Source organism: Azolla caroliniana, unplaced genomic scaffold (assembly GCF_043228905.1).
Source record: "Azolla caroliniana isolate FFs.n. ecotype wild unplaced genomic scaffold, voAzoCaro1.0.p SCAF_11, whole genome shotgun sequence".
Classification (NCBI taxonomy): domain Eukaryota; kingdom Viridiplantae; phylum Streptophyta; class Polypodiopsida; order Salviniales; family Salviniaceae; genus Azolla; species Azolla caroliniana.
The window spans coordinates 21,549,510-21,562,034 of record NW_028230446.1 but is presented as its reverse complement, the minus strand read 5'-3'; the positions used below and the strand labels follow the sequence as shown (position 1 = coordinate 21,562,034).

At 37.9% G+C, this 12,525-nt stretch overlaps 2 protein-coding genes across 3 annotated transcripts; one reads left to right on the top strand and one right to left on the bottom strand.

Annotated features, from left to right (window-relative positions):
* The first annotated feature begins 602 nt into the window (after positions 1-602).
* On the top strand, positions 603-4,667 carry LOC147858519 (shaggy-related protein kinase epsilon-like). 2 transcript variants are annotated; one of them, XM_087326777.1, is made up of 12 exons: positions 622-987; positions 1,624-1,716; positions 1,812-1,871; positions 2,229-2,501; positions 2,606-2,680; positions 2,777-2,833; positions 2,912-3,052; positions 3,204-3,254; positions 3,341-3,436; positions 3,673-3,756; positions 3,850-3,952; positions 4,274-4,667. In XM_087326777.1, the coding sequence occupies exons 1-12, from the start codon at positions 841-843 to the stop codon at positions 4,357-4,359; spliced, it is 1,266 nt and encodes a 421-aa protein (XP_087182903.1). In that variant the 5' UTR covers positions 622-840; the 3' UTR covers positions 4,360-4,667. The 2 variants fall into 2 exon arrangements, with proteins under 2 accessions (XP_087182902.1, XP_087182903.1); XM_087326776.1 differs by having other exon boundaries at positions 603-987; positions 2,606-2,833.
* A 1,608-nt stretch (positions 4,668-6,275) lies between these two features.
* On the bottom strand, positions 6,276-9,354 carry LOC147858518 (protein SKU5 SIMILAR 14-like). Its single transcript, XM_087326634.1, has 7 exons — positions 8,907-9,354; positions 8,277-8,547; positions 8,066-8,168; positions 7,473-7,818; positions 7,025-7,387; positions 6,811-6,889; positions 6,276-6,631 (listed from the first exon to the last, which is right to left on the bottom strand). The coding sequence occupies exons 1-7, from the start codon at positions 9,311-9,313 to the stop codon at positions 6,437-6,439; spliced, it is 1,764 nt and encodes a 587-aa protein (XP_087182760.1). The 5' UTR covers positions 9,314-9,354; the 3' UTR covers positions 6,276-6,436.
* Positions 9,355-12,525: the final 3,171 nt, after the last annotated feature.

Genomic DNA, 12,525 nt, shown 5'->3' with positions numbered 1-12,525 from the left:
CCCTTCTCTTCTCCTGTTCTCCTGCTCTCTCTCTAGACTCTCTGTGTACTCTTTCCTTCTCAAGACTCTACATTCTCTCTCTAGACTCTCTGTGTACTCTTTCCTTCTCAAGCCTCTACATTCTCTCTCTAGACTCTCTGTGTACGCTTTCCTTCCCTAGACTCTACATTCTCTCTCTCTCTCTCTCTCTCTCTCTCTCTCTCCCCCACCTATCCCTTACTCTGCATTTGAAACTCTCTCTCTAGACTCGCTCTGTCACTGGGAGACCCACGGAAACTCTCCCTCTCTGTCCCTTACTCGGCCATTTGGAACTCTCTCTCTCTCTCTAGACCCTCTCTGTCACTCGAGACCCACACAAACTCTCTCTCTCTCTCTCTCTCTCTCTCCCTGTCGTATTGGGACCCTCGCCATCTTTCATCTCTCTGCTGTTGGGTCATTTCATATTCTTTTTCTAGACCCTCTTCTTTTTTTTTATCTCATACATTAGGTGTACATATGTCTGTGTTTTCTCTCTCTTATTTGTCTCCCTCTCTCTCTCTCTCTCCCCCTGCCTATTTTCTCTTTTTCTTATTGGGTACTCTGTTGCTCTCTCTCATTTTGAGGAACCTCTTTGTCTCTCTCTCTCTCTCTCTCTCTCTCTCCCCCCATTAGGTTTTACTCTGTTTCTCTTGAGCACTCTGTTGTTTGTGTGTGCCACTTTCTCTCTTTGGGCAGTCTCCTTCCCTCTCTCATTAAGTTATAATACTCTTGTTTCTCTGCCTCTGTCTTCATTCAAAGTTTACCATCCCCTTCATTGCACATGTTTGAACCTTGCTTCGGTCGCGGAAGGGAGAGCTATACATGGACCCTCTGAGCACAGGGCAACATTTCTCCTCTAGAAGATCTGCAGGGGGTCACACAGCTGAGCACTTGCCCAAAGAGATGAACGAAATGAGGATCAAAGAAGACCGAGGCATCACTGCCGGAGAGACAGGTAGTGAAGACAAGGTTAGTTCCCCCCCTCCCCCTCTTCGTCTTCTTTCTTTAGCTCTGGCTTTCCTCAACTGTCTTTGGCATACTCTTGTTTCTGTTACTTTCAAAAAAAATTCTCTTTTTCTCTTTGAAGATCCATCGGAAAGATTTTCTTTTATTTTGTGGGAATTATTGTAACCTAAAACCAGTGGGAAACTTATGTGGGCATTTTACCTTGAAACCATGGAAGTTAATGTGTTTGTTTTATCCTAAATACTATGGAATCTCATGTGGGCATTTTCCGTGAAAGGCATGGGAGATAATGTTTGCCCATTTTACCATGAAAAATATGGAAGCATATGTGGGCTGTGGAAGCTTATGTGATCATTTCTCTGAAGATTGACTATTTAAGCTTTTACCATGGTTATTTTACTATCAATTACATGGAAGTTTATGTTGGCATCTGGCCTAAAATCCTTGCAGTCAGTTGTTGTCATTATACCATAGACGTTTGTGTGCGCATTCAACTTTTAAACCGTGTATGGGATACATGGGTCATTCTATCTTAAACTTCATTGAAGTGTGCCTCCTAGATTCCATGGAAGCTTGTGTGGTAAACTTACTGTAAGCACCATTCAAGTATTCCTCATGGAGAAGATTGGATTGTATCAGGAGATCGAGGCGGCTGTTGTCGATGGTAATGGTGCAGAAACAGGTCATATAATTGTTACAACTATAGGTGGGAAGAATGGACAACCGAAACAGGTAAAATTATGAAAGTTCTAATGACTGCTGATGCAATCAAATTTCTCCACATTTGAATCTTATCACCTGAACAATCTTGTTGTTTGAATGCGCAGACAATCAGCTATATGGCGGAACGTGTGGTTGGTACAGGTTCCTTTGGAGTTGTTTTTCAGGTTAAAGTTCCATATGGGTTTGAGCATTTTTTGTAAAGAAGAATGATATCATCATTGTTAATCTTCCAATATTTCTTAAGATGCCAAAGTTGAACTCCTCATATAAAGCATAAAGAAGAGAACTTGGGCTACAAACTCCCCAGTCTTGCCAAACTACTTGGAGTACTAAATGCTCGGTGTCAATGTACAAAAACAACGAGATAATAATTTAATGCATATTATGGGTGAAGCAAAATTACATATCCTTGTTAGTGTCTGACAGTCGAACTTGAGTGCTTCTCTTTTGTATATTTCTATGACCTATTTGATCGTTTATGCTAATAGTATTCTCATATATTTATATATGAAACCTGGCAGGGGAAATGTTTGGAAACTGGAGAGACTGTTGCCATCAAGAAAGTGCTTCAAGACAAACGATACAAAAACAGGGAGTTGCAGATTATGAGGATTCTTGATCACCCCAACATCGTGGCCCTCAAGCATTGCTTCTACTCCTCAACTGAGAAAGATGAGGTTTTCCTCAATCTTGTTCTCGAATATGTCCCCGAGACGGTATATCGCGTCGCCAAGCATTATATCAGAATGAATCAAAGAATGCCTATGATATTTGTGAAAATTTACACTTACCAGGTGATAAATCAAACTCTCAAAGATGGTAAAAATTGAATATCCTATTAGGAATACTTGTGTATTTAAGCTTTTTGACATGAACTCACATGACTGTGCGTTTATAGATATGTCGTGCACTTGCATATATTCATGGAGCTATGGGGGTTTGCCATAGGGACATTAAGCCACAAAATCTTTTGGTAAGAGTCTTAACAATATGCGTCGATTTGCACAATAACTATGTCATAGTGCTATTCGTTGTTTTCTGCGTTAACCAGTGGTTTATTATTGTTCAGGTGAATCCACATACACATCAATTGAAACTTTGTGACTTTGGGAGTGCCAAAATCTTGGTGTGTAAGCTCATTCACATTGATACGTAAAGAATTTAGGGTTCATTTTTGTAGAAATGATCGATATGTCTATGGCAGGTTAAAGGGGAAACAAATATTGCATACATTTGCTCTCGGTATTATCGTGCTCCTGAACTGATTTTTGGGGCAACAGAATATACAACTGCGATCGACATATGGTCTACTGGATGTGTTATGGCTGAACTAATGCTTGGACAGGTGCATACACCATATTGGATACTTTGCTGCTGTCATTAACTCCAGAAATATCCTGTGATATAATAGCTCGTTTGCAACGTTTGTACAATTCGTTTTTAGGCTTTTTGAAAACTTTGTACAAAGTTTTACGTCTTTTTTTTGCAATGAGCAGCCAATATTTCCTGGTGAAAGTGGAGTTGACCAACTGGTTGAGATTATCAAGGTTTGCATTGCATTTTTAGACTAATTTGTTGAGCCATACTTACCTAGATATGATTTAATGGTGAAGTGTGGACTCTTTCACTACAGGTTCTCGGAACTCCAACACGAGAAGAGATTAAATGCATGAATCCTAACTATACAGATTTCAAGTTTCCACAAATCAAGGCTCATCCATGGCACAAGGTAATCTAACTTCCTATAATTGTGGGACAGTTTTCTATGGACTTGATAATGTCTACCATTTTATTGTGTATTTTCAATCCATTGACAAGAAAATGCACATTGCCAAGAGGCATTAAACTTTATTCTACTACGCGACCACGTACATGCATAAATTTGTTTAGTGGACATACAAAAGACAATGATTTCACATTGTGTATTAGTGTGGGTCTGAAAAACCGCAATGTATATACACTCAGATGTTCCACAAGCGCATGCCACCGGAGGCTGTTGATTTAGTGTCAAGATTGCTTCAATATTCTCCCAATCTTCGTTTCACAGCGGTAAGTATGACATGTTAGGGAGATGAAAGTTTATAAGTAAAATGTGTCAGAACTCCTTACTAATCATTTGCTTTTCTTCTTTTCTTTATGTAGCTCGAAGCTTGCATCCATCCCTTCTTCGATGAATTACGAGACCCAAATACACGGCTTCCAAATGGCCGCCCATTGCCTCCACTGTTCAATTTCAAGCCACCAGGTGTGTTCCTGTTTATTTGAACCTGTTTTTCATTAAGGAATTCGTTTTTAGAGGCAAACACAAAAAATGCCCATACCGTGTTCGGTATTCACCAGCATACCCCTAGGTTTTCAAAAACTACCAGAAAAACCTGAAAACACTTCTTATGAATTTCGGAAGTATTCGGGGTAGGTATTCTGGTGTTTTGCCTTTTTTATGGTGCTGTCCTATGTAATGGCTTCTTTGAGTTTTCATAAGGAAAAGACATTTAAATAGAAAGGTGTGGTTGCGAAGGATCCCAATAGATCTACTCTCATAAAGGATGTTGTTTCTTTATTTCAGAGTTGAAAGGTGCAACACTGGAAATGATACAAAAACTCATCCCGGAACATGCACGAAGGCAAAATCCGTTTCTAGGGTTCCAGTAAGTATAGATCGAACAAATGAACAAGAAGTTGAGATTTGATCTTCTTGTAAGGAACCGTCGGATTCACTGGCAAAGTTGTGGTGTTGTGATGGGTTTCTGAAATTGTGCATGATGAACAAAAAGAAAAATTCCTGTCAAAGCATAGTGATGCTAGCCGGTCTTCCTTATGTGTAATGTGTACAAGACCTTTTAGACCTTTGCTAGGGCCCTTGTAACTGGTTTGGGCAGAACTTTGTATTTCGGTGATGTTTTGTGAATGACAAAATGTATGAACTTTGTTTTTGCTCATAATTATATTTCGTTTTTTGACCTGGTCTTACAGAACACATTTTTCTCAATCAAACCATAATGTGTACTAGTAGTGCACAAAAACTTTTCAGCTGATTTTTTCGTATGAACAAATAATCAAAATTTATTGTCTAGAGGACACTACAACATCAGGTGTTTAAGCTCTATTATGATCTTAATGGATATTATGACGATAGTCTCTTGCTAGATATGTAGCTTGCTTTAGATGTGTAAATCAATATATAATCTCTTACGGTGTTGGGAGGCCATTAGTCAAAGATTCAAATAGTTTGTGGGAATGCGTGCTTTGGAGTTTATAAAAAGGATATTTGGATGGTAAATGTTGCCAGAGATAATTTTGATTCCTGTATAAAAAATCTATTTCTGTTAGTAAATTACTTTTTAGACATTAGTGTGGAAAAGAGTTAAGTAATATAATTCGTTCATGAATTTCAATATTATATGCTAGTTCAATACAATGTTCTCTTGATGAATAAAAATGTAATGACCGAAGAATAGAATTCAATTTTTTTTGTAGTACAATAGTTTTTCGAAATTTTCATTGCAACTTCTCTATGGAAGCACAATGTATTCACAATAGCACAATGATCAACTGTTTGATATAAGCTTATACATAGAACCTTGTAATAATAGTTTGAGGATGTTATATGCAATGGACTATTATAAATTGTATGTTGCTTGTAAGTATAATGCTCAATGATAAATGCACGAGACATTTTATGGCTTTCAATGTGCAATTTAGAGATAATGGTGATGGGATGATATAATTATATACAACATAGTTGTCTGTATTCATGCAGTTTCTTTATGTTATATTTTGTCTGTTAATGTAAGCTTGTGAGGGGCAATTGTGTCCTTTTCCATCTCATTGTGCAATAAATGTCAACATCAATGTTGTAAAGCCAGTTCAGAGTTGGAATTATATGTAAGGCTACCATTTATTAGTATTGTCTTCTTGAAGACAATAAGGCTGTCATTTCCACTTGTGCTGTCGCAAAGTGGTCAATGTCAATGTTGCTGTGAAAGACATTATAGAATAGTGAAAGAGGGCTTATTAGAAAAACTTCATCCTTACACAATCAAGACAATTTTAGAAAATTGGGAGGCATGCGAATATGTTACATTGGTCTGTAGCATGTAATGTCCAAGATTTCTTACGTTTCCTTGTTTATTATAACACGATTTCTTACGTTCTGGTTTACTATAGATGTTATTTAGATTCCATAGATCGACAATTTACAAAGTGGGATTTGTTTCATCATATTAGGCTGTATGATTGTATCATTCTAATTGAAAGTTAATGTCAACAGAGCAACAACTTGATGTAGAATTGTATCTGAGATATTCTAATGGCAAATCTATGTAATGAATGACTACAGATTCAATATTGTCATCGAAACTCGTCACAACAATAAACATATAAATCGTGTGATACAATATAGATGTAGAAAATTTCACTCTGGGGTAATTGATAGGAACATGTAGCATAGTGGTGCATGTTTACCCGCATGGGAAACGAGGCAAAAAGACTCATTGAAAACTTGGTAAATGCTCATTGGTGCCAGGGCAAAGAGAGTACAATAGAAAATAATATTCATTTATCACATAAAATGGTAAGTGATTTCAGGGTAATTTATTAAATAATTGGCTATTCAGAACTCAAATAAAAAAAGAGTTACAATATCAATGAGATCAATGTAGGAGATTACAATAGAAGTTTTTTTATCTTTTGTAAGAATAAATTGATTAATGAATTAAAAATCAGTTAATTAGTTGAGTGCCTTTCCACATCGGATGACATTCATAGGGATGGATGCTTCATTTCTGAAGGAGCCATCCGGGTTAGGAACCTTGAAATAGGTTTGGAGACCCAAGTAACTTCGTTCCCATACCTGCGACCTTATGTTCCACATGCCCACATTGTCTAGCTCTAACAACACTGCTGTCCATGAGTGTGGATACACCTATCCTCAATCCAATCATCCGACATTAGTAATTTCATCCAATCCATCCATCAAACGTTATTAATTTCATCAATAACTTCATTCTCAGTAGTAACTTGATCCATTCACACCAATGGTCATTGAATCCATTTAATCAATCAATTCAATCATTTAATACGAATATTGAACAATGCACTTACTTGCACTGTTGATCGAGCAACCGCATCAATCAGATTATACTCAGCTCGGCTCGCCTGGCTCCATTGCCCTCCATCCATTCTGTCACAATGGCATCACATCAATGTTGTGAGTGTATATGAATGTATGTAGGTAAGCATGTGTATAATGTATGTAGGTAAGCACCATTTTCTTATTATAAATGTCTTTGGCAGGATAAGAGAAGATTATGATTACCCAACAACAAAGGCAGTGTAACCATCAATGTGCCAACTGTCCACAATGTTCTCATCATTTTGGAAGACTAGCTCAAGGAAGCCCCGATAAGTTGTCAAAAGAGCGAAAGTCGCCAAGAAAGGCTGCCCTCCTGTTGGGAACCTCGGAAAGTCATACGAGAAGACACCCCCCAAGTTGAAATAATCAGCTAGCTTTAGCGGCGTATCTGGCACCACAAATGACACACTATTGGCGGCATAGCGTTGTTTGCCATTGATTGCCGTGGAAACCCCCTCTATAACTGCAGTTTCGGTAACATTGATCATTCCATAGTGGAATGATCCTTGCGGATTTGGCCGGGCCGCATTGGCAGTCAGATTCCACCTAATAAAGGAGCACACCTTGATATTAGCCAGACTACATTACCTCTTCATTCAAATGAAGTTTCTATTCACTTATTAGGACCTACTGGATCGATCTGGCTTGATTTATCGAGTAATCAATCTCTATGGTCGGGCCCGGGGGCAATGGACCCGACGCTTGGAATGCTGAATTTGAGTAGTGCAAAATCCCAACACCTTCAAGAGTAGGGTTTGTGAATCTTGAGGTAGCTACCATGTAGTAATCACCTGGTGCTTGGTTCATGGTCACTAACACGGAGTAGGATTGGCCCACATGTATGTCCAAATTCTCGTACGTGTTTTGCTTAGTGTGTGAGCCCTCAGTCTCCACGACGGTCAAATTATGTCCGGCAATCCGGAAATTGAGAGATGTTGCAATGCCGACATTTGCAATCCTAATGCGATAGGTCTTCCCTGCATCATTCACAAAGCCACACACATCAACACCACGATATTGCATGGTATAAACCAGAATTATCAATCCATATGCTTTGAACACAAACTAAACATCCCATTACAACTAAACAGGGGTATTGTTTCGAAACGTTCTCTGGGTATATCTTATCAAGAAGCTTAAACCAAGCATACAAACACACATTCTTATACACGAGAGAAATGTCACTATATATATATGTATGTATGTATGTATGTTCAGCATTACCAGGATCTACACTCTGAAAAGCACCAAAAGGACCCCTTCCGTTGATCAAGATACCATCTGGTAGACTCAATGTGCCGCCTTCATCCAGCTGAGCTTGCAAAGCCTATAAAGGAAGAAGATTTGACACAGAGATTCACAGCTGAACTTTTAGACTTAAAAAAAGAAGGTAAGTCCCCCCTGTTACATAGAAAGATGAAATGGAATGTCTTACAGTGTGATTTGCATTGTACCAATCGCCAATGAGGACAAAGAATTCAGCATCTGGGGTGGGATAAGGTAAGGGGATGATGATGCGATTGTCGATCTTGATGCCACCAAAGCCACCCGCGGCCTTGAGGAAGCCAGTGGTGGGGAAGTAGAAGTAGGAACCCACCTGATCCTTCACCTGGAAGAAGTATGTGAAGTTTTGGCCAGGCAGGATGGGGCAATTGGTCCCTGTCACACCATCTTCCCATGAACTCCGCCTCTGCCATATCCCATTCCTAACCAATTTCATCATAACAAAAATTTTATTTTGCATTTTAGTTTGTTTGAGGGAGAAGGAGCTTTTGATGAAATCATCAGATCTGCCATACATGCAAGCATTCACATAGACATACATATATTTACTTAGGCATACAAACATACATACATACATACATACATGCATACATACATGATTGCAAAGTAATGTGAGAGAGCTAAGTAACTCAGTGGATCTGACATGCATACACACATAACATAAATCAAAACACACCAAAAGTGAAGATGACATGACATTAGACAATTAACTAGCTGTTGGTTTTGTGAAATGAATGTATGTATGAAATTGAATGAGTCAAGTCAGGAAGTACTCCCTTACCATGTGAAGAGGAGGGGCTCGTCTATGCTGTTGAAGACATTGATGAGGAGGTTGACATTGGTGGTGGTGTCAATCTCAGGGCCCGGGAATTGGCCATTGATGAGGAGAACCCTCTTGGGTGGGAGTGGAGAGCCAGAAGCAGCAGAAGCAGCAGTAGGAATAGGAGCAAAATCTCCATAAGTCACATTCCAAGTGATGGGTTGGATTGCATCATCTTTGTTTGCCCCCCATATGTCCTCATACGGCAGATCATCCCCACGATTATTAGAGGAAGAAGATGCATCATAAGCATTGGCAGTGCTTTGGGCGGGCTGAGAATCAGCATTGATTCGGGTTGGATTCCTGATGATGAGCAGGGCATGTACCATGAAAGTAAAGAAACAGAGCAGTCTGGGAGGCATGCCCATCTCTCTCTCTCTCTCTCTCTCTCTCTCTCTCTCTCTCTCTCTCTCACTCGCAGGCTTCTCTCAACTGGCTGTCGATGAGGCGCTCAGCTGCGAGCAAACACAAGGGGGAAGAAGAAGCTAAGGCATAATGCTGTATTTGTAGAGAGAGAGAGAGGGAGACACACACACACACACACACACAGAGGAGGACGGAGTAAAGAGAGAGAGAGAGAGAGAGAGAGAGAGAGACACACACACACACACACACACACAAGAGGGGAGAGAGAGAAAGAGAGAGAGTGTGTGTGTGTGTGACTGTGAAGCTTCTTACTTTTTAATAAATATTATGAATATTATTAGTATGAAGCATGAAGCAGATAAAGAAAAAGAGAGAACCAACCAAGTATGTATGTCTTTATTTATTATGGTTTTGTTTTTGCGGTGTTTTTTTGTGTGTATGTGTGTGGGGCTTTTATGTACATATATATATATTTATATATTCCTCCTATTTATTTACCAGTTTTTGCTGCTTTCAAAAAATAGGCAAAAGGGCTCATAAATTCTCGTCTTTCCTTTTTATTCATAATACTGGAAAACACCACCCCCATTCATTTACTACTGTCTATATCTATTTTATGTATATGTATATTATATATATTTATATATTTATATATAGATATCTAATTATATTATATTATATATATATATATATGAGAGAGGAGAGAGAGAGAGGAGAGAGAGAAAGAGAAATAAATGGCTAGAAATGATAAGAAGGTTCCTTCTCCAATGGTTGGACTGTAGTTTGCTTGGGGCATGGACGTGGACACAACAGAGTTTGGGAATCCTAAGCCTTGCCCAACCCTAACGGGCATGGGCACCTGGCCATTATTAACCTACTCTAATATTGGCCTCCCTATTGACGCTAACAATAATATCTAATTGGTTCCCCTTAGAAACTTTTGTGTTTGAATGGTGGTTTCGCGCTCGAGACATTTTACTTTTTCTCCCAATAACTTTGTGTCTCACCCTTAGACAAATAGAGTTTTCCACCACAATACATTCCAACGAGATTTGACTCAAAAACATGACTTGTTTTTCATGTACAAATTAATGAATCAATGCTCAATGTGTATAGAAATATCAACTTATGAGCTTAACACTTCCATTTTTTATGCTCATAATATGTGCAAGAAAACTCGGTTCCACATCAAAAATTGTCGTCTTTGCAGTACATCATATGAGGTTGTTACAATTCCACGAATATTGGACCATCTACCTAGCTTTATTGTATTAGTGTCTTCTACTATTTGGTGCATTGCGAGCTAGAACTCTTTGGAGAAGTCAAGGTTTTGTGTTTATAACCACATACAAGTCAAATATTCACTCTTCATTTCCATGAAACATTCAAGAATACTAGATCTTCCATATCTATGGTGTCACCATGTTCCCCCTACAATTACAACTTCGATGACATTTGGTAATAATGTTTCCATGCATATGTTGTTAATAGAAACTCTAGAACATTGTAGGGACCATATATATGCCAAAGGTGTTCAGTGACAAGCTATATATGTGTTCTTTATTGATGGTGATTATTTTTCATTTGCTTTAATGGTTTGGGATTCCATTTATTTTCAGGATTTGAGGTTGTATTGGGAATAACATAACCTATTATTATGGTTTGATCTTTTTTTGTACTTCGTTTTGTTACATTTCAAAACGTGTAGTTTCTCTCTTCTCTTTTGTTAAATTTGTTACTCACAAGTTACAACTCCCAGCCAACCCTTGATATTCGTTTATATTTAATAAAGGCAATATAGCATGATTTTAGATGATTGCGAGAATGCATGGGGATTTTGCTCAAGTTAAAAAATCTCTAAGTCAATTCCTTATAATTGTGCATAGGTATTGCACAGTTTCTAGAGGAAAGGTTAATAACAAACTAAAAATAATATTTGAATCCACTTTCCTTGGTAAATGTCTCAAGTCAGGAGTAAATTCTTCTTTGATGCTAGATAAACTTGCTGAATTTAAAATTTAAACATGCATATGCTTGTTTTGCCGGCAAATATTCCATTCAATGTTTTATTGTATATGATGATGAATTCTCTACTTCCCGAAGTTGTTGACATGGAAAGTCTTGTTTACAAGGAAGGAAAACCTTATGTTATGTCAACAACATGCTCAACCATAGCAGTTCTACACAAAAAGTTAGTCTAAGAACCATTTGCATTGATCATCGTTAAAGTCTTTGTCAAAAAATGTGTATGGATGGTGATTCTAGGTGGTTTTTGGATGTTCTGTTGTCATTTTGGACTAGAAAAGGGGAGTGTCATGATTTATTGAGTATCTTTACAAAACGTTTTGGTTAAGTAAAGATATTGTATATTACTGGACTCTACCATCTCTAATGATTTTAACATAAAATTACGAGAGTCTCCTATCTCTAGTGATTTTATCAACAACTTGAGGTTAAGAATTATGGTATGTCATGAGTATATTCACTAAATGATTACCTACAGTAGCCAAGGTTCCTTAAATCCTTAGAGAGTATTCAAGCTATAACTCAATAAAAAATCCTTAGGGAGGTATCATAACTCAATTAAAAATCACCACCACCTTGGCCTTTCTAAACATGGTAGGTAGCTCATTTTTCATAATGTAGACACATTAGCCAAGTCAATATAGGAGCACTTTCTACTTAAGGCAACAACAATCGTTTGGAATCAGAAGTTGAAGTCTCAAGTCTGTATAATATTGTCGATCATCATGTCGGTAGAAAGAAGTATATTGATGAGTTGTTCTCCATCTAACCTTGATGTGCTCTGCGTGATAGGGGTCACATCACATTTATGTTGCCAAACCTAGCCTAAGTATGCATGTTAAAAGGATATCCATAAGTTTAATAAAGAAAGAGTGTGTCATATATATTATATAAACCTTTGACGGATGGCCAAAATTGATCCCGAACAATGGGTGCCTTTGTCTTTTTCTATATTTTGAGGCTTTCAATGAAATAGTCAAAAAAGCGTAAAAATTCAAGATGAAAAAATAGTTCTCCTATTTGATCAAAGGAATCAACAATTTTCTACTCAAAATAGTTTGTCGAGTTTGTTATTGTGATGTTCTACAAAAGAAAAGAGAAACATGTCGCCTATTTAGTATTCAAGCATAACAAGGTAGTGTGCATTCACAAATATGACAAAGTGCATGACATTGTGCTATGCACTTAA

Excerpts from the sequence above, each read along its gene's own strand:
- LOC147858518 (XM_087326634.1), bottom strand. The coding sequence starts at position 9,313 with ATGGGCATGCCTCCCAGACTGCTCTGTTTCTTTACTTTCATGGTACAT. Across the intron at positions 8,548-8,906 it reads GAGCCCCTCCTCTTCACATG|GAATGGGATATGGCAGAGGC; the intron begins GTAAGGGAGTAC and ends GAAATTGGTTAG. Across the intron at positions 7,388-7,472 it reads AATCAAGCCAGATCGATCCA|GTGGAATCTGACTGCCAATG; the intron begins GTAGGTCCTAAT and ends CTCCTTTATTAG.
- LOC147858519 (XM_087326776.1), top strand. The coding sequence starts at position 841 with ATGGACCCTCTGAGCACAGGGCAACATTTCTCCTCTAGAAGATCTGCA. Across the intron at positions 1,872-2,228 it reads CCTTTGGAGTTGTTTTTCAG|GGGAAATGTTTGGAAACTGG; the intron begins GTTAAAGTTCCA and ends GAAACCTGGCAG. Across the intron at positions 3,953-4,273 it reads GTTCAATTTCAAGCCACCAG|AGTTGAAAGGTGCAACACTG; the intron begins GTGTGTTCCTGT and ends TCTTTATTTCAG.